Below are 25,221 nucleotides of genomic sequence, written 5' to 3'. Positions count from 1 at the left end.
TTTGGAGAAGGGGGAATGAGGGGATACGCACAGCATGTGATGGAGGGAGACATGGGGCGGGAGGGGCACACACAGACCTTGACATAGGGGATAATGAGGGACAACCAGTATTGGGCGAGGGTAGACAAGGTACCTTGCATAGGGAGGAAAAGGAGAATGGGGAAGTTTGGGGGAAAGAAGGGGCACACAGAGTCCTTGGCATGAGGTGGGGAGGGAATCTTTGAAACCACAAGGGGATAGGAGGGAGGGTGGGACACTGGGAGCTTGTTTGGGGGAATGGAGGAACAAGATCTGCCTACAGAAGCTGTGAATTCTACCACACCCTAGTCTTTAGCCTTCTTAAAGATTTCAAATAATTTTGCAACTACTCAGAGACATGGTGCTGTTAGAATATGTGAATAGAATGTTCCTCAGTACTAGAACTTCAGTTCATCAACAGTCAGCCGATGTTTTCAGTTCTGCTTTTCTGAGGAGGACACAACAGTGAATTACAGAAGTCACTCTCAGAAGTTTCTTTTAGAGAAGAGATGGCTTTGAGTTGGTAGGGTACAGTGACATTTTGCTAAAAGACTCACACTGCTGACTTCTTTTTGTGTGGCCTGCACTGTTGATCTGAATATACTGGAGCTGAGCCTTTCCCCTTCCACTGTCTCGCTATAGGAGCTTATGCAAGTCATTTAATTTCCCTGCCCCTCAGTTCTCTATCTGTGAAGAAGGGATAATGAAACCAATCTTTGTGAAGCTCTATGAAATCATGGGTGAAGAGCAGTATGTAAGTGACAAATATGATTATTATAAAAGGAGGTTAATGCTTTCAAGCTCAAAAGCACAGTCTATTTTGAAAGGTTTCAGAGTAGCAGCGGTGTTAGTCTGTATTCGCAAAAAGAAAAGGAGTACTAGTGGCACCTTAGAGACTAACCAATTTATTTGAGCATAAGCTCACTTCATCGGATGCATTCATGCATTCAGTCTATTTTGAAGAAAGTTGTGTAGACATCCACAGCAATCTATTTTAGGTATGTCTGAGGCACCTCTCACTTAGCCCTGGTCTACACTAGGACTTTAGGTCGAATTTAGCAGCGTTAAATCGATGTAAACCTGCACCTGTCCACACAATGAAGCCCTTTATTTCGACTTAAAGGGCTCTTAAAATCGATTTCCTTACTCCACCCCTGACAAGTGGATTAGCGCTTAAATCGACGTTGCTGGCTCGAATTTGGGGTACTGTGGACACAATTCGATGGTATTGGCCTCCGGGAGCTATCCCAGAGTGCTCCATTATGACCGCTCTGGACAGCACTCTCAACTCAGATGCACTGGCCAGGTCGTCAGGAAAAGAACCGCGAACTTTTGAATCTCATTTCCTGTTTGGCCAGCGTGGCAAGCTGCAGGTGACCATGCAGAGCTCATCAGCACAGGTGACCATGATGGAGTCCCAGAATTGCAAAAGAGCTCCAGCATGGACCGAACGGGAGGTACGGGATCTGATCGCTGTTTGGGGAGAGGAATCCGTGCTATCAGAACTCCGTTCCAGTTTTCGAAATGCCAAAACCTTTGTGAAAATCTCCCAGGGCATGAAGGACAGAGGCCATAACAGGGACCCGAAGCAGTGCCACGTGAAACTGAAGGAGCTGAGGCAAGCCTACCAGAAAACCAGAGAGGCGAACAGCCACTCTGGGTCAGAGCCCCAAACATGCCGCTTCTATGATGAGCTGCATGCCATTTTAGGGGGTTCAGCCACCACTACCCCAGCCGTGTTGTTTGACTCCTTCAATGGAGATGGAGGCAATACGGAAGCAGGTTTTGGGGACGAAGAAGATGATGATGAGGAGGAGGTTGTAGATAGCTCACAGCAAGCAAGCGGAGAAACCGGTTTTCCCAACAGCCAGGAACTGTTTCTCACCCTAGACCTGGAGCCAGTACCCCCCGAACCCACCCAAGGCTGCCTCCTGGACCCAGCAGGCGGAGAAGGGACCTCTGGTGAGTGTACTTTTTAAAATACTATACATGGTTTAAAAGCAAGCATGTGAAAGGATTACTTTGCCCTGGCATTTGCGGTTCTCCTAGATGTAGTCCTAAAGCCTTTGCAAAAGGTTTCTGGGGAGGGCAGCCTTATTGCGTCCTTCATGGTAGGACACTTTACCACTCCAGGCCAGTAACACGTACTCGGGAATCATTGTAGAACAAAGCATTGCAGTGTATATTTGCTGGCATTCAAACAACATCCGTTCTTTATCTCTCTGTGTTATCCTCAGGAGAGTGAGATCTAATTCATGGTCACCTGGTTGAAATAGAGTGGTTTTCTTCAGGGGACACTCAGAGGAGCCCATTCCTGCTGGGCTGTTTACCTGTGGCTGAACAGAAATGTTCCCCGCTGTTAGCCACGGGGAGGGGGGAGGGTTGAGGGGGTAGTCACGCGGTGGGAGGAGGCAAAATGCGACCTTGTAACGAAAGCACATGTGCTATGTATGTAATGTTAACAGCAAGGTTTACCCTGAAAGAGTGTAGCCACTGTTTTATAAAATGTGTCTTTTTAAATACCGCTGTCCCTTTTTTTTTCTCCACCAGCTGCATGTGTTTCAATGATCACAGGATCTTCTCCTTCCCAGAGGCTAGTGAAGCTTAGAAAGAAAAAAAAACGCACTCGCAATGAAATGTTCTCCGAGCTCATGCTGTCCTCCCACACTGACAGAGCACAGACGAATGCGTGGAGGCAAATAATGTCAGAGTGCAGGAAAGCACAAAATGACCGGGACGAGAGGTGGCGGGCTGAAGAGAGTAAGTGGCGGGCTGAAGACAGGGCTGAAGCTCAAATGTGGCGGCAGCGTGATGAGAGGAGGCAGGATTCAATGCTGAGGCTGCTGCAGGACCAAACCAGTATGCTCCAGTGTATGGTTGAGCTGCAGCAAAGGCAGCTGGAGCACAGACTGCCACTGCAGCCCCTCTGTAACCAACCGCCCTCCTCCCCAAGTTCCATAGCCTCCACACCCAGACGCCCAAGAACGCGGTGGGGGGGCCTCCGGCCAACCAGCCACTCCACCACAGAGGATTGCCCAAAAAAAAGAAGGCTGTCATTCAATAAATTTTAAAGTTGTAAACTTTTAAAGTGCTGTGCTTAAAGTGCTGTGTGGCATTTTCCTTCCCTCCTCCACCACCCCTCCTGGGCTACCTTGGTAGTCATCCCCCTATTTGTGTGATGAATGAATAAAGAATGCATGAATGTGAAGCAACAATGACTTTATTGCCTCTGCAAGCGGTGATTGAAGGGAGGAGGGGCGGGTGGTTAGCTTACAGGGAAGTAGAGTGAACCAATGGGCGGGGGGTTTCATCAAGGAGAAACAAACAGAACTTTCACACCGTAGCCTGGCCAGTCATGAAACTGGTTTTCAAAGCTTCTCTGATGCGTACCACGCCCTCCTGTGCTCTTCTAACCGCCCTGGTGTCTGGCTGCGTGTAACCAGCAGCCAGGCGATTTGCCTCAACCTCCCACCCCGCCATAAACGTCTCCCCCTTACTCTCACAGATATTGTGGAGCACACAGCAAGCAGTAATAACAGTGGGAATATTGGTTTCGCTGAGGTCTAAGCGAGTCAGTAAACTGCGCCAGCGCGCCTTTAAACGTCCAAATGCACATTCTACCACCATTCTGCACTTGCTCAGCCTGTAGTTGAACAGCTCCTGACTACTGTCCAGGCTGCCTGTGTACGGCTTCATGAGCCATGGCATTAAGGGGTAGGCTGGGTCCCCAAGGATACATATAGGCATTTCAACATCCCCAACAGTTATTTTCTGGTCTGGGAATAAAGTCCCTTCCTGCAGCTTTTGAAACAGACCAGAGTTCCTGAAGATGCGAGCATCATGCACCTTTCCCGGCCATCCCACGTTGATGTTGGTGAAACGTCCCTTGTGATCCACCAGAGCTTGCAGCACTATCGAAAAGTACCCCTTGCGGTTTATGTACTCGGCGGCTTGGTGCTCCGGTGCCAAGATAGGGATATGGGTTCCGTCTATAGCCCCACCACAGTTAGGGAATCCCATTGCAGCAAAGCCATCCACTATGACCTGCACATTTCCCAGGGTCACTACCCTTGATATCAGCAGATCTTTGATTGCGTGGGCTACTTGCATCACAGCAGCCCCCACAGTAGATTTGCCCACTCCAAATTGATTCCCAACTGACCAGTAGCTGTCTGGCGTTGCAAGCTTCCACAGGGCTATCGCCACTCGCTTCTCAACTGTGAGGGCTGCTCTCATCTTGGTATTCATGCGCCTCAGGGCAGGGGAAAGCAAGTCACAAAGTTCCATGAAAGTGCCCTTATGCATGCGAAAGTTTCGCAGCCACTGGGAATCGTCCCAGACCTGCAACACTATGCGGTCCCACCAGTCTGTGCTTGTTTCCCGAGCCCAGAATCGGCGTTCCACAGCATGAACCTGCCCCATTAGCACCATGATGCATGCATTGGCAGGGTCCATGCTTTCAGAGAAATCTGTGTCCATGTCCTGATCACTCACGTGACCGCGCTGACGTCGCCTCCTCGCCCAGTATTGCTTTGCCAGGTTCTGGTGCTGCATATACTGCTGGATAATGCGTGTGGTGTTTAATGTGCTCCTAATTGCCAAAGTGAGCTAAGCGGCCTCCATGCTTGCCTTGGTATGGCGTCCGCACAGAAAAAAGGCGCGGAACGATTGTCTGCCGTTGCTCTGACGGAGGGAGGGGCGACTGATGACACGGCTTACAGGGTTGGCTTCAGGGAGCTAAAATCAACAAAGGGGGTGCCTGTACATCAAGGAGTATTTCAGGCAGGACTTCACGGAGGGTTCCAATAAGAAATGGTGCACCTAAGTCATCGTTCTTATTGGAACAAGGAGGTTAGCCTGGCCTCTGATTGATACATGGCTAGATTTACCTCGCTGCACCTTCTCTGTGAGTGACTGCAGTGTGACCTAGAGGAATGAGTCCCCTAGACAGGGGAGGAGGCAAATGAGTACAAAACAAATCTGGTCTATTTCTTGTTTTGACCCACTCCATCTATCTTTTACATCTTTGGCTGGCAGCAGACGGTGCAGAAGGACTGCATGCCATCCACATCTCATGGCTGCTCAGCAGAAGATGGTACAGTACGACTGCTAGCCATCCTCATCTCTTGCCTGCCTGGCAGAAGATGGTACAATACGACTGCTAGCAATCCTCATCTCTTGCCTGCTGGCAGAAGATGGTACAGTACGACTGCTAGCAGTCCGTATCGCCTGCCCGCTCACCATAAGACGGTTCTATAGGACTGACTGCAGGACTAAAGAGAATGACCTGGTCAAGTCACTCCAAATTTAGTCCCTGCGCCCATGTCTGCCCAGGCGCTCCCAGCCGACGTGGCCAGGAGCACCTCGGACACGACGAGGACGACTACCAGTCGTATTGCACCGTCTGCTGCCAGAAGGCAATGGGTTGCTGCTACTGTGCAGCAAAGCCGTACCGCGTCTGCCAGCACCCAGGAGACATAGGGTGACGGTTACCTGAGCGGGCTCCATGCTTGCAGTGGTATGGCGTCTGCACAGGTAACTCAGGAAAAAAGGCGCGAAATGATTGTCTGCCCTTGCTTTCACGGAGGGAGGGAGGGAACGGGGGCCTGACGATATGTACCCAGAACCACCCGCGACAATGTTTTAGCCCCATCAGGCATTGGGATCTCAACCCAGAATTCCAATGGGCAGCGGAGACTGCGGGAACTGTGGGATAGCTACCCACAGTGCAACGCTCCGGAAGTCGACTCTAGCCTCGGTACTGTGGAAGCGCTCCGCCGAGTTAATGCACTTAATGCACTTAGAGCATTTTCTGTGGGGACACACACACTCGAATATATAAAACCGATTTCTAAAAAACCGACTTCTATAAATTCGACCTTATTCCGTAGTGTAGACATACCCTTAGGTATCTAAGTGCCATGTAGCCCTGCACACCTAAGAACTAAATTTAGTTTTGGTAAATCTGCAAACATTTCACATTACACTGACCTCTCAATTTAACACTCTGTGCATCTAATGCATTTAAACTATACTAAGGACTCAACAACAAACTACTAACTTGGGCTTTCATTTGAGGAAATTTTTAACATGTTTTTTAATTATTAACCCATTGGCTCCAGCAGTTAGGTTGTGTCTCATTACTGGCAATGGTCTTCAGGATAAGAAGTCTGCCACTTCCAGTGATCTAATAGGTATCTGGGATGTCTCAGATCAGGTAAGTGGGTAGGGGTAGCAGGGAAGGGGTGTCTCAGTTTAAGCAGAGGCAGCAAGAATGAACTGGTTTAGGAACCTAGACTCCTGAATTCTAATATTGGCTCTACCAATAACTCATTGTATGGCCTTGGACACACCACTTACCCTCCTATTTTTCAGTTTTACTTCACTCACAGTGGTGGTGTTTGGCTTACCAATTTATGTGTGTAAACTGCTCTGACAGTGACAGTGTAAAATGCTATGCATTGTTAATGTCTTCTGCAGTTTCCACAGTATGCATCCGATGAAGTGAGCTGTAGCTCACGAAAGCTTATGCTCAAATAAATTGGTTAGTCTCTAAGGTGCCACAAGTACTCCTTTTCTTTATGCATTGTTATTGTACAGTCTGGTCAGTCTACTTTGTATAATGGTGACATGAGTTTAACTTAGTTCTGAGTTACCTCCCAAGAGCTCAGAACATCAATATAATCTGTCACAAGACAACCACTGCATAACTCACATCACTATTGTATGCAGAGCAAATCTTGAGAATCATTTGAGATAAGCAGATCTTGGTGACACAGACTGAATGGCTCAGGTGACTGGTAATATGGTACAGGGACTACCATGCGTTTGAATGAAGCCCAAAGTAGTAGTGACCAAACATTTCTGGAAAATTGTGATTCTGTATTACCTGCCTATGATCTCAGTCCAGTCCTAAAGTGAAGTGTTCACATCAAAAAACCACATCATCATAATTGCAGTTATTACCAGTCTCAACAAAGAGGACCAGGATAGAGTTGCCATAGGCTACATTGAGGATTTTCTGAAAATCCCCTACCATCGTTATAACCCAGGTGCAGCTCCACCAGTCACAACACCAGTGGAAGAACAAACTGTAGTCCAGTCACAGGCATTTTATCACTGGGTTGTCTAATCCTGCTCAAAACAAGAGTGCAAGACTTTCAGAAAAACCTCAGTGTAGATAAAGCCATTGAGACTGAAAAAACCTTGCCCCAGGACAAGGTTGAGGGCCATTGCAGGGGAAAAGAACATAAGAATGGCCATACTGGGTCAGACCAATGATCCATCTTGCCCAGTATCCTGTGTGCTGACAGTGGTCAATGCCAGGTGCTTCAGAGGGAATGAACCTAATCACCAAGTGATCCATCCCCTGTTGCCCATTCCCAGCTTCTGGCAAACAGAGGCTGAGGACACTTCAGAGCATGGTTTTGCAACCCTGCCTATCCTGGTTAATACTTGAAGGAACTTGTACTGTTGCTGCCTGTTATGTTAACAAAGGTTTTCTGTAGCTAAAACTGTTAATCCAGCACCTTTGAAAAATAAAAAAGATAAAATAGAACCATTATTATATGTAAATAAATAAAGGGAGCATTTTCAATAGACTGCCTGACCAGAAAGTAACAGAAAGAAAAGGTAAAATCCAAAAAGTTTTAAAAAAGAACAAGCTACACGCAGGTGGCAGATTGTTAGTTCTCCTTAGTGTGTTCCAATTATGTTCAAACTATATACATTTTTGGACTAGATATAGGACTCATATAAGAGGAAACTAGAATGGAGGTAACTCTTGATTTAGTCTGTCATAACACACAGTTGGAAATTATTCGAGCCATGGATGGGGGAGCATCAGCATAGTAGTGACTATGCAATGGTCTTTTTGTTCTGTGATTGTACAACACCTCGTACAGTGGAGTCTTTGTTCGTGACTAGGGGCCGTAGGCACTACAATGATACTTAATAAATGGGTCTGATCCAAAGCTTTGATTTCAGTGGGATTTGGATCTGTCCCCATGTGTATTTCTGACTAAACTAGTTCATAAGGGAAAATAAAGGCAGAGAATCTCAACAGATTAAATTGTGGAAGAAAACTAGATGCAGTAAGTGAAATGGAAAAGACTGAAACAATGTATGGAAGAGAACCATATGAGGACTGAAAAGTATTTACATGTATATTAATATATGGTCAAAAGCAATAAACAATAGCCAGTGTTCATGGATAAGGAAGTGCTATCAGGAATAACAATAATAAGAAGAAAAGGAGTACTTGTAGCACCTTAGAGACTAACCAATTTATTTGAGCATGAGCTTTCGTGAGCTACAGCTCACTTCATCAGATGTATACCGTGGAAACTGCAGCAGACTTTATATACACACAGTGATCATGAAACAATACCTCCTCCCACCCCACTGTCCTGCTAGTAATAGCTTATCTAAAGTGATCATCATGATCACTTTAAGTGTGGTTTTTTGGTTTTTTTTTAAATTTCATCTACCTCCTTTAGCTTTGGCTGTTAGATGTGTTTTTGGCAGTAAGATTTGAAATTTAAATACAATACAGTTGTTTAAAAAGGCCCAATCTGTGACTCAGCTAGCATGGTGGCACTGGACCATAATGGGGCACAAAACTCCCTTCATCATGAGCAGGCCTAAAGAAGCAGAAGAGTTCCATAGAGCCACTACTCCCCAAAGCTGTTCAGGTGGGTGGGAGGAAACAGAATGTGAAATGAGTGGAGCCTCGGTTATCCCCCTTCATCCATGTGCTTGGCAGCATAGCTGTACAGGTGTATCAAGTGGGAACTGGAGCATGGTGTGCTGATTATAGATCTGACACAATTTATATCCTACCCAGAGCAGCAGAGAACCACATTACCCCTTGCTCAGGGCAGATCACTATCTTATGCTCTAGCCCTTAAATGAATTTTTCTCATATGTGCAATGATACCATTTTTACTCTATAACTCTACTATCCTACGATGGAAAACAGTAGTGGGAGGGGGAACCTAGGTAATACGCAGTAGTCCTCCGTTAAAATATGGTTTGGTCTTTATACATTCAGTAACTGTATAGGTTGGATGAAAACATGTTTTAGCCCTGTTCTGAACTCCAAGACTAGCATTATTAAGGAATGTGGTTAACACATAGTTTGGTCTCATTGTCATTGCAAAAGTGAATTGTGTGTGGAGAGTATGAGTTTGTAACAGGTCATCCTGACATTTTCTACAAGGTAGATGTGACCTTTCTCTTCCCTGCCCCCTATTCCCATCTCTCTCACATGTGCAGCTCTGCTGTTGGAAAACAAAGCACAACAGCTTTGTGCTAGTACATGAGATCCAGAAAGTGAAACTGTTTAAAAATAGAAAGTGAAATAGTCCAGTCTAGTTTCACTGTCCAAATTGATTGAAATGCAAAAAGAAAGCAAACTATGTTAATGGTGAAAAAGAAATTCTTTTTTTTTTCAGATGACAAATGTAGATGACATTAGTGTCTCAGGTAAAGGAAATTTTTATGTATAGTATGTGATTTTTATTGTGACAGTGCCCCTTTAAGCCAGCCTGAGCTTTGTCGGGAAAAGGTCTCCAGCAATTGAGCAATACCCTAGTTTAGGCAATCACACTGCTATGCTTCATTGGTTAAGCACAGCAGTAATTTAGAAAATGAAGCCATGCTGCATTTCTCATATTATTTAAAGTTTACTTCAGTTTTGCAGGTATTTGAAGATTGCAAAATGAACCACTTCAGCCTGCTATGCTCTTTTGATACTGCAATCTGCTATGAACTGTCCTAATGGGTTTCTCTCTCTCCCTTGAGGTTAGGGGTTCCTTCCCCCCCACCCCAATATATTTCAGTCTATATTTCAATACACTATTAAAAGTCTGATATGAATTCATAAAAAGTAACTGGCAACCCTTTAGATGAAACACTGAACGATTTCTGTTCACCTTTTTCCTATGAGACATGGCAGTGTGTTTTTAGTCACTTGAAGTTAATTCCCTTCTCCTCAGAAATAGGGGTTTTCAAGCTGTGGTGGCAATTTGGATGAGAGAAATCGAAAAAGCAGAAGACAAGTGAGATTTAAAAAATGTTCTCAGATAGGGCCTGATCCTGCAAACACATAATGTATTTGTGACTTTATTCACATATTTACTTCCTTGACTACATAGTTCCCAGCCTGCAAACAGTTACGCACAAACTTAACTTTATATATGTAAATAATTCCATTCAAATCAGTGGAACCACTGACATTAGTAACGTTACCCCTGTGCTTAAGTATTTGCAGGAGTGGCCATTAAACAGACACTCGCAGAGCAAAATCCTTCCTCCCCAGAAGAGACTTTAAAACACTGACTTTAAAGTGAATCCAGAATGAAGAAGTCTCCCTTGGACTTTGCAACAAGCCTGCAGGATTTGTTTAATTCTATTTTTATTACTACTTTCTGATTGTTATTAATGTCCATATCTGCCACAATGCCATCTAAAGACAGTTTTGATGTGCCTGAACCAAATCTCCAAATTGAAACACTTCAGTGTTTTAGGAGAATTTGGATCTCCATCTGAACTTGGTGTCAGGTCTTTATAATGGGCTAAACTAAACAGGAATCCCAAGTGCAAAAACTCTAGCACTTACAGGAAACATGTTCAGATACACACCTCATGGCTGACCATTAGCTCTGTAATGGGGTTGAATTCAAACTGTGACCGCTCGATCTATATGTGAACCGCGTGACCACATCTACCTACTGTGAAAACTGAAAACTCCTCCCAGCATGTTTCCAAGACTTCTCTGTGCCATGACAAGAGAATATTTTTAATAATTTAACTAAACCTTAACATAAATGGCTGTTTTTTAAACTGGGAGAATAATTATACATTGGCCACTATGTGACCCCAGACAAGAATAGGTCTCCAGTTCATATTAGACTGTTTTCCAGCTAGTTCCCAGTAGGCAGAGTTCCAGGGGTGGGCCAGGCCCTCACTCTTCTTCACAGGCCTCTTAAACTGGACCTATCCTTTTGTTCTACCTCTCTTCTGTCCAGTGCCATTTTCACCCCCTGACCACTGAAGGACCCCAAAATTCCCAATCGAACCTGAGTCTCAAGCCCAAAGGCCAGGGCCAAGCAGGCAGAGCGTGCCAGCCGCTCTCTCTGTGATGGCCAGACTCAGAAACCATTCTCCTAACAGCTAGGAACTTTGGGGAAGTTCAGCTCCAGACCCAAACTTTGCAGCTGGGCCCCATCTGCCACTGAAAGTCAGCTTGGCTGGGAAGAACTTGCTAAGGTGGCTGCACCCACAGTTTCCGGGAGGGATGGTCCGTGTATGGAAGAGGACAAAGGAAATCGGGGTGTCGCAGGCACCACCCCCTGGCTCCCCCCCTACACCCTCAGTGCCCAGCGGAATTCTCTCCCCGCCGCGACGCAGCAGCCGGCTCCAGCCTCAGTCGGGCGGCGGCAGGGGCGCCAGGGCTCCGCCCCGCGCTTGCTGATCGGGCGGCCGAAGCCCCGCCCCCCGCTGGTATGTGAAGGGAGGGGGGCTGGAATGACGCGGGCCCGGGTCACGTGACGCGAATGGAATGCTAACAATGTAGCGAATGTCCCAACTGTGTCCTGCCGCTGCCGCACTCGGAGCCCGGGAGGGGGACGGAGAAGATGGGGAGCGAGCGGCACCGCCGGCAGAGGCGCGCCGGGGAGGGCCCGGGCGCTGCTCCCTGACCGCGACTGCACAGCGACGCGGGGGCTCGGCACTTTGTCCCCCGGCTCCCCCCGGACTGGAGGTGAGGGCAGGGCAGGGACACCCCGGGGACGGGCCCGGAGCTCGCCCCTGCAGAGGCTACTCAGGTCCGCGCAGGGCAGCGCGCAGGGAGCGGGGCCCGCTTGCTCCAGGGGGTCCCGGCAGCAGCCGCAGAGCGCGCCCCGGAGCGGCGCGGGCTGCGGGGCGAGGCTGGGGGAGTCGGTGCGCCCTGGAGCGAGGCAAAGGCAGGAGCCAGGGAGGGCGCGCGCGCGCTGGGGTGGGGGCAGGAGTCACCTGGGGGACGGGCGAGGAAGAGCCGGACCCAGGGCGTGCCTGCAGCCGGGGCAGCCCGCGCTTGCTGGGCGACAAGCAGGACTGAGTGCAAGTGTCTTCGAGGTGGGCAGGGGCAGCTGGGGGCTCCCCGCCCCGGGAGGGCGGCGAAGAACGGGACCCAGGGGCGGGGAGCAGAAGTTCTCGGCGGCGCTGGCTTGCGGGGGGCGGCAGGGAAGAGCCGCGGCCAGTGCCCGGGTGGAGGCGGCGGCTGTAGGGGCCGGGGGCTTGCAGCTCCCTGGGGTGACCAGGGAAGGGCTCCGGGGCCCGGCGTGTGGCTCCGCCGCCGCTGAGTGCGCGCTGTGCTTGCGGGGAACGCCGGGCGCCCTCCTCGGGTGGCCGGGGCTGAGCCGGACTCGGGCCCGTCCTCGCGCTCCGGTCCGCGCCGGAAGAAAAGGGACGAGAAAACTTTGGAGCAAGTTGGGCACCGCCCGGGGCGAGCGTCCGAGCGGAGCGGGGAGCCGGGCTCCCTTGGCGTGTGAGCGGCAGCGCTGGGCCCGGGGGCTCGCTCTGTCCCGGGCCCGAGGGCAGCCGGGGAACGTGGCCCCCCTTGGCAGCCGTGATCCGCAGTTACTTTCCGACATTTTCCCGAGCGCTGCTCTGGAGCAGACGTGAACGTGAGAGCCCGGCCTGGGAGAGGCCCCTGCCGGCCGCCTCGGACACGCACTTAGGCCTCAGTGCCCCCAACTGACTCTCCCCGACCCCGAATAGCAGCAGCCTGGTGGGTTGTCGCTCTGGGGCGGACGTGCCTGGCTCTTTCCCCGGGGGTGGGGGGGGCTGCGTTTCCAAACTGACTCTTTCCACGTCCCACCTGCTCGGAGTGTGACTCTTACATCCCGGAGCTCTCCCGGCTCTGCCTGCGCCCGTCCCCGTGGCCTCTGGCCGCCCTCCATTTCCTGCTTGACAGCTAAGGAGAGTGGAGTAGAAATGTGTGGTAGGTTTGATGATACTTTGGGGCGGGTTCTCACCACAGCACTTTGCCTAAAGAGGTTGTGGTCTCTGTACGAATTAACTGGATATTGGTCACTTTAGTCACCTCTGCTGTTTAGCCCCACAACAGTTTAGAGCACTTTCTGTTTAGGGTGGGCTGGTGCAATGCATGAGGTGGCTTTTTCTCGGGTTTCTGTCTGCTGAGAGAAAGTGTAGTTTGATGATTTAGATTGAACAAGGGATTTTGGAATCTGGACTCCTGGGTTCTTGTTTGTTTTGTGACTTTTAGCAGGTCACTTGGGCACTAAAAAACTGAGGTAATAAAAAAATAAAAAATAAAAAGTTGGCCTAACTTGAGACCATTTGAATTTGAGCACCCAGAACTTCAACTGAATTAGGAGGGTCCCTCTGAAATTCAGGTTTTGACTATTTCAAGTCAGGCACCCAAAATCAGAGGCCACTTTTAAAAAATCCTGATTGAACCTTCTTTGTATCTCATCTGTACAATGGATGTAGTGAAAAATACTATATTTGAAAAGTACATTGAGATCTTATATGACCAGCACAATGAAAATGTAAGGTCTTGCATAAACTCTTTACAAGATATAATCACTGGCATAGAACATGTCAAATGGATAAGTATGGGAATGAACTTATTTAAACTTCTGGCTATTTTGGAACCTATGTTTATGGTTTTGGCAGGGTACAAATCTCCAGTCCATGGGGATTTCACAGTAATTTTATATGGTACTGTTAGTGGGATAGAGGAGAGTGAGAGAAGTGACATGACCCTGCCTTCATTCCTACTCCTCACTTCAAATATGCTGCTATGGGTAACACAGTATTATTATTTGTATTATGGTAGCATCCAGAGACCCTGAGATTATGCCCCCTTTTTCTAGAAGCTGTACATATATTTAGTAATAGACAGTCCCTTCCTCAAAGAGCTTACAGTCTAAGTAGATGACAGCAGATAGACAAGCAGATGTCTCTGCTCTTGAAACATATAGCTGATCTGCAAGAGCATGTGTCCCAGCCCCATATAGCCACCAGTTGATGCTCCTTTCCCACTTAGTAGCATTTAGCCTGTGTCAGTAGAGGAACAGGGAGGCAAAGTTAGATCCATAGATTCCAAGCCTAGAAGGGACCATTGTGATCATCTAGGCTGACATCCTGTATAACACAGGCCATAGAATTTCCCAAAAATAACTCCTAGAACAGATCTTTTAGAAAAACATCCAATCTTGATTTAAAAATAGTCAGTGATGGAGACACCACCATGTCCCTTGATAAATTGTTCCAATGGTTAATACTCTCACCGTTAAAAAAATTATACTTTATTTTCAGTCAAGCTTCAATTTACGACCATTGGATTGTGATACACCTTTCTTTGCTAGATTGAAGAGCCCATTATTAAATATTTGTACACCAAGACTAATTCAGTCACCCCTTAACTTTCTCTTTGTTAGGCTAAATAAGTGAGCTCTTTGAAGCATGTGTCTGGGGTCTTCTGGGCAAAAAACCCCAGAGCAACAATGAATAAGAATAGCAAGAAAAAGCAAGCAGAGAAGGGGGAAAGGAATGAAGACAAAGGAGCGAAAGAGAGAATGGGCATAAGAAAGTAGGCAGAGCACCTGTACCTAGGGCATGACATGTGGGGATTTTGATATATAGGTGATGACACCCTTCTCCTCTCCCCCATCCCCCCCAAATGGCTCATCTCCAGAAAAAGAAGTCATGAGCTACTGTGCTTGGCAGGAAGGTGTACCAACATACATACGGATCGAGCTCAGATGAACCAGCATGTGGCTTTTTTGATTTGATTTTACTCAGAAGGTGGAGTAGAACTTCCAAGCAAGCTGGTTTAGATACGTGGGCTTGGTCTACACTACAGCATTAGGTGACCTAATTATGTCAGTGTACACACTACAGCCTTGCTCCTGCCGATGTAAGTGCCCTGCTATACCTCTTCCATACACGGACCATCCCTCATGGAAACTGTGTGTGCAGCCACCGTAGCAAGTTCTTCCCAGCCAAGCTGACTTTCAATTACAGATAGGGCCTAGCTGCAAAGTTTGGGTCTAGAGTTGAACTTCCCCAAAGAGTTCCTCTGGGCGGCGTCCACTGGCTCCCTTGGCGCCTTTGAAGAGGAGTGGGCACTCTCCGGGGTTCTCTGCCCAGTGTCCCCGTCAGGCTCCCTTCTTTTATCCCTTTGACCGCACTCCTGTCCCTGTGATTTCATTAGTTGTCCCCCGGAATCACTTGGTTTCCAGGTCCTGTAGATCCTCCCCTTAAGGCTGGGGGGGTCCTAAGCCCGCTCACTTCCTGGAACCCAATAGGTACACCGGCATAATAACTCCATCTCCACAAGAGGCGTAGGGCTCATGTCCATGTAGTTAAGGCGACACAATGTCTTTGTAGACACTGTTACTTATATCAGCTGCTGGCTGTCATTCTTGTCAATTTCAGGGCTCCATGCTGGCTATGAAATTTACAAGAAAACTGGGCTGTCACTGGGACAGGTGGGTACTCCAGCTATAGCTAGGCTGCCCCCCAGGCTCCACTGTCCCAGCCAGGCTGCATCTACCTGGCTTGGAGCCTAGCTGCCCCAGTTCCTAGCCCAGCTGCTGCCCGGGCTCCCCCCCCCCCAAAAGCTCTAGGCTCCCCGCCGCCAGGAGCTCCGATATCCCCACTCCCCTGGCTCTTGGCTCCCTACTGCCCGGGAGCTCCCGCCTCCTGGTTCCCCAGAACCCGGCTTCTCCTCTCTCCTCCTCTCCCCCCTCCCTCCCCCCACTGACTACTGACTTAGTTTATGACAGTAGTAAGACATCGCTACCTTCCTGAGCGGTTCCCTGGATGGCGAATTCGGATGGGACAGACGCAACATCGCTTCACTGTTGTCCCGCGCTCGCAATGCCACGCATCGCCTGGGGAAGCGCATCGACTGCCCCTGGGAGTGGTGCGAGGAGCGCCAGGAGCTGGGAGTCCTGGTGCCGCAGATCAGGTCCAACGACAATACCATCGTCACCCTGAGTGCCAGGGGCATGTTGAAGAGGACCCTGAAGACAGCCATCCACTCACTGTACATGGAAACCCTGAAGCGTAAACCGGACCAGGATAAAGCCTTCGAACTGACCAGCAAGTGGGATGCCAGCAACCACTTCCCCGCTGGGGGCAGCTTCTCCCGTTTCACTGACTGGCGGTTCATCCACCGTGCCCGGCTCAACTGCGTCCCACTCAATGGAGCCGTCCACCACAGGAACCGAGACAAACGTTGCAGGAAGTGCGGCTACTCCACTGAGACCCTGACCCACGTCCTGTGCAGCTGCAAGCCCCACTCCAGAGCCTGGCAGCTGCACCACAATGCCATCCAGAACCGCCTGGTGAAAGCCACGCACCACGCCTGCGGGAGGTTGCTGTGAACTGCACCATCCCCGGTACTGACAGCCAGTTGCAACCTGACGTGGTAGTCACCAACGAGGCTCAGAAAAAGATCATCCTCGTCGACGTCACGGTCTCCTTTGAGAACAGGATCCCGGCCTTCTGCGAAGCCTGAGCTCGTAAGCTGGAAAAATATGCCTCCCTGGCCGACACTCTGAGAGCAAAGGCCTATGAGATGTAGATGGATGCCCTGGTCGTTGGAGCTCTGGGCACTTGGGACCCCTGCAACGAGCGTGTGCTGCGGACCTGTGGGATCGGTCAACGCTACGCACGGCTCATGCGGTGCCTCATGGTCTCAGACGCCATCCGATGGTCCAGGGACATCTACATCGAACACATCACTAGCCACTGACAGTACCAGGAGGTGTGAGCCGGAACGACATCGTGCATCAACTGTGAGAAAGGGACTGGGAGACTTTTTCCATTGGACCATATGAACTGGAACCATAAACTCATTGAAACAGAATCATAGAATATCAGGGTTGGAAGGGACCTCAGGAGATCATCTAGTCCAACCCCCTACTCAAAGCAGGACCAATCCCCAATTTTTGCCCCAGATCCCTAAATGGCCCCCTCAAGGATTGAACTCACAACCCTGGGTTTAGCAGGCCAATGCTCAAACCACTGAGCTACCCCTCCCCCTTGAACATTAAATCTCAGCAAATGAGGGTAAATCCATCCTTATCCACTCATTATACTCCACACCTGAACATAGCCATTATATGAACAACATACCCACATTTCTCAATGTCTGTACTTTGACCTGTTAACTTTTTACCCCCAATCGGGGATACTGCAGATTATGTATTCCTTACCCCATCTGATCCTAAATGGAATTTTGCACCCCTTGATAATCTGTACCTTATTCCCTGATAACCAGAAACTTCTACGCTTAAACTCTGTACCATTTTTTATTTTACTTTACATCATCTTAATAAAATTATTAATTCTGTGCCCTTGGGATGGCAAGGTGTTATTATTGCTGCCTTTTTAGAGGGCTCACAGAAGGGCATTCCTGTCATTTACAGCTTGCTCAGAATGCAGCAGTGTGTTTTGTTGTTTTTTCTCATTGGTGTGAAAAACCACAATCCTATTATACCTGTCCTACACTCTCTACATTTGCCACCTTTGAAGTGTCAGGCTAATTTAAAGCTGGAACAGATGATTTTTAAAGTGGCTTTTATTGCTTCATAATTTATTGTTTTAAAGTATTGTGAGACCTCCTCCTTGAGGCTTAGGTACTTGTGCTCTGACCACACCTGTCTTTTAGGGATTTTGCCTTCTCACCTTAAATTGTTAGAGGATTATATCTTTGTCATTGGGTCTTTGGAGAATGGAACTTTCTATCCCCTGAAAATAATTCTTGTTAATTTCTTCTATAAAACACCTAATTACTTTTCCATTTAAAAGGTTTTTGGTGACCATTCTTATTTTGACACATTTAGAACTTTTTTCCTCTCCTCCTTTTGCTATTAAGACCCCATCATTATTTTTTATTTTGCATATTAATGATGGTAGCTTTTCACTGTATTTTAATTAGTTTTTATTATGCCATTCGTTGTCCAGAACACCTGTGTGGGGAATATAGTTTAAATTCAATGTATCTGTTTGTTTGTCTACTTCCACAACCTCTGACGGTATTTGTCAACTAAGAAAAAAATTCAGCTCTACAAAAATTGTTCTAACTTTCTGTAATGAAGGTAACCCTAACTTTTATTTGGGGTATTGTAACTTAGTAATGGACAGAAATTCTTTGAAAAGAAGCTTAATGGTGTTTAATCAGAATGATTTAAAACGCAAATAATTTTGCAAAATGATTACTCGTGATTGTAGGGGCATGAGGTGGGCACTCATTTCAAAGACAGGTTGAATGTTAGAAGGATACTGAATTTTTAAAACTGGGATAGTACAAACTGTACAGATATGCTTTATAAATATAAATGGATATTTTTGATATTTAATTCTGTGGTTTTTAAAAACACAGCTATTTCCCCCCTAAAAATACAACTAAGTCCACCATTTATGAAGGTCACACACAATTTGTTTTCCTTTGCAGATCTGTAATATTTAAATGCTATTCCAATACTTGGCATATCTTGCATACTAAGTTAACTTTTCTTTCTGCTGGAAAATATAAAACACAGTAACAGTTATCTGGTGGCTGCTGTTGCTGTTCTCATTCGTGCTGTAGATGTAATGCTGATCACTCAGTTAATGCTGCTAAAACAGAAAGAAAGCTCAAGAAGTTTCCAGCTGACTTGACCCAACATTATTAGAATCATGCTTTGGATCATGGGCCACAAAACTTCTTTCTATGAGACATGTTGTATAAGCAAAAGGCCAATTCCTGGGTTGCAAGGAGTTGGAGGAATTGCATTCCTCTCTATCACATCCCATGCCTGAACATTGGCACCGGGTCTGAGAGAAGTCCTTGTTTGTTCTTCCTCCTAAACCCAGCCATACGGTATCGGCTGCTGTCAGGAAAGGGAAAGGAAAGACCGGGTAATAAATTGGACTGCAAGTGTATTTTTCATCTATGAAATACTATTTAGTTATGGGTTTCAGAGGAACAGCCGTGTTAGTCTGTATTCGCAAAAAGAAAAGGAGTTCTTGTGGCACCTTAGAGACTAACCAATTTATTTGAGCATGAGCTTTCGTGAGCTACAGCTCACTTCATCAGATGTATACCGTGGAAACTGCAGCAGACTTTAGTTATGGTGTATTCCTAAAATGACTTCAATAATATTAAGTGTCTTTTATTTATTAAAGTCCATTTTTAGCTGCTATTATCACCGTAGGGGGACCAAATCTTACCCTCAGAAACCTGCATGCACTTCCCCACGCCCCTGACTACATTGGCAGCCGCACTCTGTGTGTCTGAGCAGGATTTGTCAACCGATAATTGAATTGTTGTTTAGGAGGAAATGTCACAGTATGGATGAGTAGCTTTAACCCTTTTTCTCATCACAAACTTCCTCCCACCATTAATTGCAGATTTAGACACAAACAGCTTATTATTAAGGATTTCAGGACACCACCAAGAATTGGGGAACAAAGAGTTTGAGATCTCTGGTTGAATCCAGCTTTTGTCTAGCGTATTCCTGAGTCTGGTACTAGGTCATCTGGCTAACCACTAAGGCACATTTTTTATTTAAACTTTAACCAAAAAATGTTTAGATAGCGACAACCTACCACGGATCAGCATCAGGGTTTGAACTGAGGACCTTTAGCACCAAAGCACAGAGGCCTACTACTTGAACTAATGTGTAATTCTAGACAATAAGTGTAATTGGCTAGCTTCTGTGTTTATTAGCTGCTAGAGGGGCATGTGACACATTATGTGAGGCTGTCACTCCTGTATTATGATCGAACATATTAGTTAGTGCTGCCACTGTTTAAAGAGATGCACAGTCGTACTGGAGACTTGGATTTGATTCCAGTGTCCTGTTTTCCCATTTTAAAAGGGTTCAGCCCATGGTTAAGAGGAAAGGCTTTATGTCATCTTTGCAATCCCTCAATGCAAGGATGATGTCTGCCACAGGGGTTCATTGGTGGGTTTTTAAGTGGCTGAGGAGCCCATTTCATGCCCTGCAGATTTCCACACAGAAGTGACAGGTGGGATCTTGGAGGAGACATAGTTGTTGGCTGGACTGTTGTGCCCTTTCTTTCCTCCTTTGTCGCTTTTCTATCTCATGAGCACATCTGTTCTCCTCCAAGTGAGCTGTGGCTTGGTGTATGGTGTGGCGCCATTGTGTTCTGTTCTGTGCCAAGTCCTCCTAGTTTATGTCACTCAGCAATGAACTCTCTGCCAGTTAGGGAGTGGTGTTGGGTTTCAAACAATCTTGGGTCCAGACAATCTTGGCCTTCAGGATAGTGGCCAGCATGATGGGTGATGAGGATGTATGGTGTAAATCTGGAAATGTTTTCCAAGCTTTGTGGTGGTTCCATTGGCCCCTTTTTGGGGGCCAGTGAGCAAAATTAAAGGACACATTTAATTTAAAGCCCTGGCAGTACTTCTTTGGCAGCCAGCTCAAGATGAGAAACACTATCGTTTTCACAATAGCAGAAGCTAGAGTTAAGGGTCCGTTGGCACTTTGATATAAGCATGTGAAAATGATGGGTTATAATCTTTATGGAAGAACTCTCCTTTTGGGGCTAAAACTTTCAGCCAAACAATAGCAGCTGCAGAGGTGTGGAGCAGTTTCGATAGTGTGGTAGATCTTTTAATCTTCTTTTGCATATTCTATTTAATATTTATTATTATGGTAATGAAAGGAGACCCCCATCAGAGTCAGAGCCTCATTGTGCTAGTTGTATAAAGACATACGATGGTACAGATACTCCACCAAAGAGCTCAGAAACTGAATTGAGTGTCCTTCCATGTGTCAGAGTAAGCATATTTGTGATTGACAAACTAGCAGTCTTTCTTTGTTTCCAGATTAGGATTTTTATTCTTTGTCACTACTCATTTTAATTTAGATTTGGCCACCTTTGCTCAAGATTGTTACGCAAAAACCCTACAGTGCAAGAATCAGATTCGTTACTCACGCTAAGTTGTACCTGACCCAGTGGAGGAAGGTATTACTCAAGGAGAGTAAAGTTCTTCATCTTCAAGATTTATTTAGATGTTAAAGTGGAATGTCAGAATGTCTTGTTGCTGCTGACCTTGGTTTTGAAATAGTAGAAAATGCTATAGTTAGAGTTGTCAGTATTGCCATTATAAATCTTCTTTTCTGGGATTTATAACTCAGCTATTGTAAGACAAACAAGAATTTTTCTTCAGGCAAGATCTTGACATACAGAGCCTCCGCATGAACGTACCCTTCACTAACGATGAAATAAAAGATAGATTTGGCCTGTTTGTAGTTATGCAGCTATACAGGAAACTTGCCACCAAGCTTTTTAAATACAGTGAGATTTTTAAAGTTTTAGGTTTTTGGTTGTCAGTTTTTGAAAACTGAAAATATTTTTGGTTTTTGAAAATCAAAAATTTCTAGAGAAATAACTATTTTCTGTGAAAATTTAATTTCTAAAAAAGGGCGTTTTACATTAAAAAAAATTTGTACCTGAAAAATGTTGACCAGTTCTCGTGTTGCAAAAGCACTTTGAAATCCTTGAATGGAAAACAGATAAGTGAAATTTATTAAATGATGTTCAGCTTTGAGGACTGGTATAGTCAGGTTCTGCAGCTTTCACTGGGTAAACCGCCATTGTCATCATGTTGAAGTCCCTTAAGAGGCAAATCATTTAAAACAGGCAGAAAAATGTGTGAGACTAAATTCATATTTCTTTTCTGTTTCAGGTACAAACAGTTTGCACAATGATGATTCCAGGGTTTTTCATTCTCTGTAGGAGCCAGGAAGACACTGAGCTGAACTAAAACATTGAGTGGAAACTATTTGTTTAAGGATCATCAAGAGAGGAACACTTATTTTAAAACTACTTTATTCTAAAGAGAAAGAAGATTGTATTTATGCTGAAAAAAAACTGGATTAACAATGAGGCCAAAGACTTTTCCTGCTACAACTTATTCTGGAAACAGCAGGCAAAGATTACAAGAGATTCGTGAAGGTTTGAAGCAGCCTTCCAAATCGTCAGGTCAGGGATTACCTGTTGGACCAGGCAGCGAAACTTCTCTGGACCCTAAAATTTTAATAGGGAAAGATGCTGCCAGGCAGCAGCAAATGAGACCAACAGCCAAGTTTGGACCTTATCAGAAAGCACTACGAGAAATCAGATATTCGTTGTTGCCTTTTGCTAATGAGTCGGGCACCTCAGCCTCCACAGAAGTAAATAGGCAGATGCTGCAGGAATTGGTGAATGTAGGCTGTGATCAGGTACGTATGAATTTGAGGGGAAGGAATGTTATACTGGGTTTAAAGCAAGTATATATAAATCTACAGAAATTATATCCGTTGGTGGTTGACCCAAGGAAATGTTGTCAAATGACAAGTGCTGCTGATTCTTCTAGCTGTGTCGGCTGCCTTTGTTGCTGTTGGCCATGAAGAATGGTTGCTGTTGCTGGAGGCTTTAGTAGGGTAGATGACTTATTCTTGAGTGGATCTGTTCCTTCCTTTGCGTAATTCCAGTGGGTAGCATTGGATGGCCATTAATCTGTCCCATGGCCTGTCATGGGGTCCCATAGGTTTCTGTTCCGTCACTTCTGTCATTTATCTTGTTGGTGTGCCTATGGGCACAATAGGAGTAATAATAGGATGTGTGCGGGGGTGCCTGGAAGACATAGATGATACTCAGCTGTTCAGCTATTTCATCAGAACTGGGCCGTGCAGTTCAATGGTTTAGCTAGTGTTTGGCCATACTGTGACTTGAATAGGAGTTAGCTGTCAGTGACTTAGGTGCTTTTGAAAATGTTACCCTTGGTGACTTACACCCCAAGTCTCATTGACTCTCGGAAGCAATCAGAAGAAAGGGACGGTGTCTGGCTCTTTAACTGAAATATGCCCATTGTTGCATAGCCAAGTTTACGGAGGGGCGGTATTGGGGTGAAGAGTACACAGTGTGGCTATTTCTGTGTTAAACAGTATCTTTCATTGGAAGTATTTTACATATGTGCTCTGGAGTTGGCATCATCTTCCTATTTGTGTGCGGATACAATTTGTGGTGTTGGTTTTGACTTATAAAGCTCTGTTTCTGGTTCAGGTCCTGGCTGCATGAGAAACCATCTTTTACCACTTATGCTCAAATGGCATTTGTGTGTCAAGCAGAAACACTTGTGTTTTTATAGTCCCCTGCTTTAAATGGCAAGGTGTTCTCATGATTCCTTGATTCCAAACCTTATTTCCACTTACTTGTCTATCAAACCTTGTATTTACTGACCTTCAAGGCACCTTTCAAAGACTATCAACTTCTTAAAACTTTCCTTGAAGTGGGGGGGTTGCTTGACAAATAATTCATAATAACAACCATTGACATTTACTTGGAGCTGCACGGGATAGAGATATTTAAACAATCTCTGCACCAGTGAGCTTATGTTCTACAAGTTGGGTAGAGAGAAGACAAGATGCAGACCCAGATGATAATGGGAGGATTGGGGAGGCGCAACTAGATGTTACCTGGTCCAGTGGATCAGATGCTGAATTGAGTTCTCTTCCTGGATGTGACACTGACTTGCTGCGTGAGCGTGTGTGTCATGAAGGCTTACATTTTGAAAGGTCTGCACTCAGAAGTTCCTAAGGCACTTCTGAATGCAAACACTTGATGCACATAAATGAGTGATGGTTAAGTGAGCACAGTGGGATCCCTGATTTGTACATACAAATTGGGTGTATTTACAAAGACACATCATGCACACATGCTTTTGAGTGCAGACTTCTAAAACTTACCTATAAACAGGGATCCTTGCTTATCTTTCAGAATGCTTTGGGACTTATGGCTAAAAATGTTTCATGAAGTTCAGTGTAGTATACTGTGTATATATAATTTTTTATAACTATTTTTATATACCAGGTCTCAGATATTAGCACGAGGTATCTGAAATGCTGTACAACAATTAAAGTCAGCTCTGACTGTGCTCTAAATGGTCACATTCTCATAGGCTCCGTAGATCCTAGAGCACATGTTTGTGGTTTTTCCTCCTCTCCCTGATCCTTCCTTGTGTTTCACTTCTTTCCATTCAGTTTCCCCAGTTGTGGCTTGGTCCTGTGAAGATGCCATTACTAGCGGCAGCCATATCAAATGAGTATAGCAGTTAGACTTGAACATCATCAGGGTCAGATTCGACATAATCTCCTGTTTAGAGATTCCACAACTGGTGTCCTGTTTCTGAAAATGCTCTGTCTGTGCATCCCATACTCTTACCCAGTCCAATCTAGATGAAGCATACATGTCTTGGAAGGTTGGGAATGGATGGGAGTTCCTTGAGGTAGCTTGGACTCTGTCAACTGCTTTCAATGAGGCCCCTAAATTCAACCAAATAAATAGCCAGTGAAGCTTGTGTTTTTATTCCTGCCTTTACTGGCTAATAAGTGCATGGCACGTAAATAGCTCCTTGGTGGCAGTCATGTTCAGCCCAGATGAAGTCTAATCTGTAGGTGGTGAATGCACATTTTGCAGTGGTTTTTTCTCACCTGAAAAGAAAGGTTGTGGTTTCTCTTGCCTTTGCCCAGTCAGGAGGATGTTACATGCCACTTTCCCAATCCATGCCAGGAGTGAGTGTTAAAAAATTAAATAAACCACAGATGGAGCTAATATTACAGATACACAGGAAACAAGGATTTAGAAAACAATTTTTGTAAAAATAGAAAAATGCTGGGCCTTAAATGGCCCAATGGGGGGGTGTCCCTCTTAACTTTCCCATACAGCAAGCCTACTCCTGCTCACTGTATAAAATACTAACCAGCTACTTAATGATCAATAGCTGAAATCAGTGATTTGCCATCAGTAAATCTAATCTAAGGTGTCCGGTGGATTTTGAAAACACCTAAATGCTGTGTGATGTTCATCATAATGGTCTGAAGAACTTCATTCTCACAATAGATCTGGGCTAATTTGGTTTGGTGTTGTGTTCCAGAGGAACCCTGCTTCCATTGGACTATATTCGAGGGTGCAAAGATCAACATTTTCATTCTTTCTGGTCACTGAGCCAGGACCAGTGTTAGAAAACAATCTACCAGTACTAAAAGGAATTTAAGGTCCACTATTAGGTACTTCTGTACTATGTTTTCAATTTTAGCAGCAGTTATTAACACACCTATGGAGATGGACCGGGGTGCTGGAACAATGTGTATAGTGGGGTTGCCGAGAGCCATTGAACCAAACTAA

General features: G+C 46.0%; 2 protein-coding genes across 3 annotated transcripts in view; both read left to right on the top strand.

Moving 5' to 3' along the window:
• Positions 1 to 1,062: 1,062 nt before the first annotated feature.
• On the top strand, positions 1,063 to 3,092 carry LOC125621011 (uncharacterized). Its single transcript, XM_048817405.2, has 2 exons — positions 1,063 to 1,980; positions 2,569 to 3,092. Exons 1-2 carry the CDS (start codon positions 1,281 to 1,283, stop codon positions 3,087 to 3,089), a joined length of 1,221 nt encoding a protein of 406 aa, XP_048673362.2. The 5' UTR covers positions 1,063 to 1,280; the 3' UTR covers positions 3,090 to 3,092.
• Positions 3,093 to 11,573: 8,481 nt separating this feature from the next.
• Positions 11,574 to 25,221, top strand: part of LATS2 (large tumor suppressor kinase 2) — a 70,878-nt gene continuing 57,230 nt past the window's right edge. Inside the window, exons 1-2 of one of the 2 annotated variants that reach the window (XM_048845521.2) lie at positions 11,574 to 11,782; positions 21,743 to 22,277. In XM_048845521.2, coding sequence (XP_048701478.1) covers positions 21,939 to 22,277 — 339 coding nt within the window. In that variant the 5' untranslated portion in view covers positions 11,574 to 11,782; positions 21,743 to 21,938. Of the gene's footprint in view, positions 11,783 to 12,056; positions 12,136 to 21,742; positions 22,278 to 25,221 lie in introns of those variants that run through there. The other variant, XM_048845513.2, reaches the window with a different exon arrangement.

This window comes from Caretta caretta, chromosome 1, assembly GCF_965140235.1.
Source record: "Caretta caretta isolate rCarCar2 chromosome 1, rCarCar1.hap1, whole genome shotgun sequence".
Lineage (NCBI taxonomy): Eukaryota > Metazoa > Chordata > Testudines > Cheloniidae > Caretta > Caretta caretta.
Note: the sequence above shows the minus strand (reverse complement) of the source record. Positions and strands in the feature narration are given on the sequence as shown.

What these genes read in the sequence shown, in the direction of transcription:
- LOC125621011 (XM_048817405.2), top strand. Translation starts at nt 1,281, where the DNA reads ATGACCGCTCTGGACAGCACTCTCAACTCAGATGCACTGGCCAGGTCG. An exon ending in AGGCGGAGAAGGGACCTCTG is followed by an intron (nt 1,981 to 2,568) that starts GTGAGTGTACTT and finishes TTTCTCCACCAG; the next exon opens with CTGCATGTGTTTCAATGATC.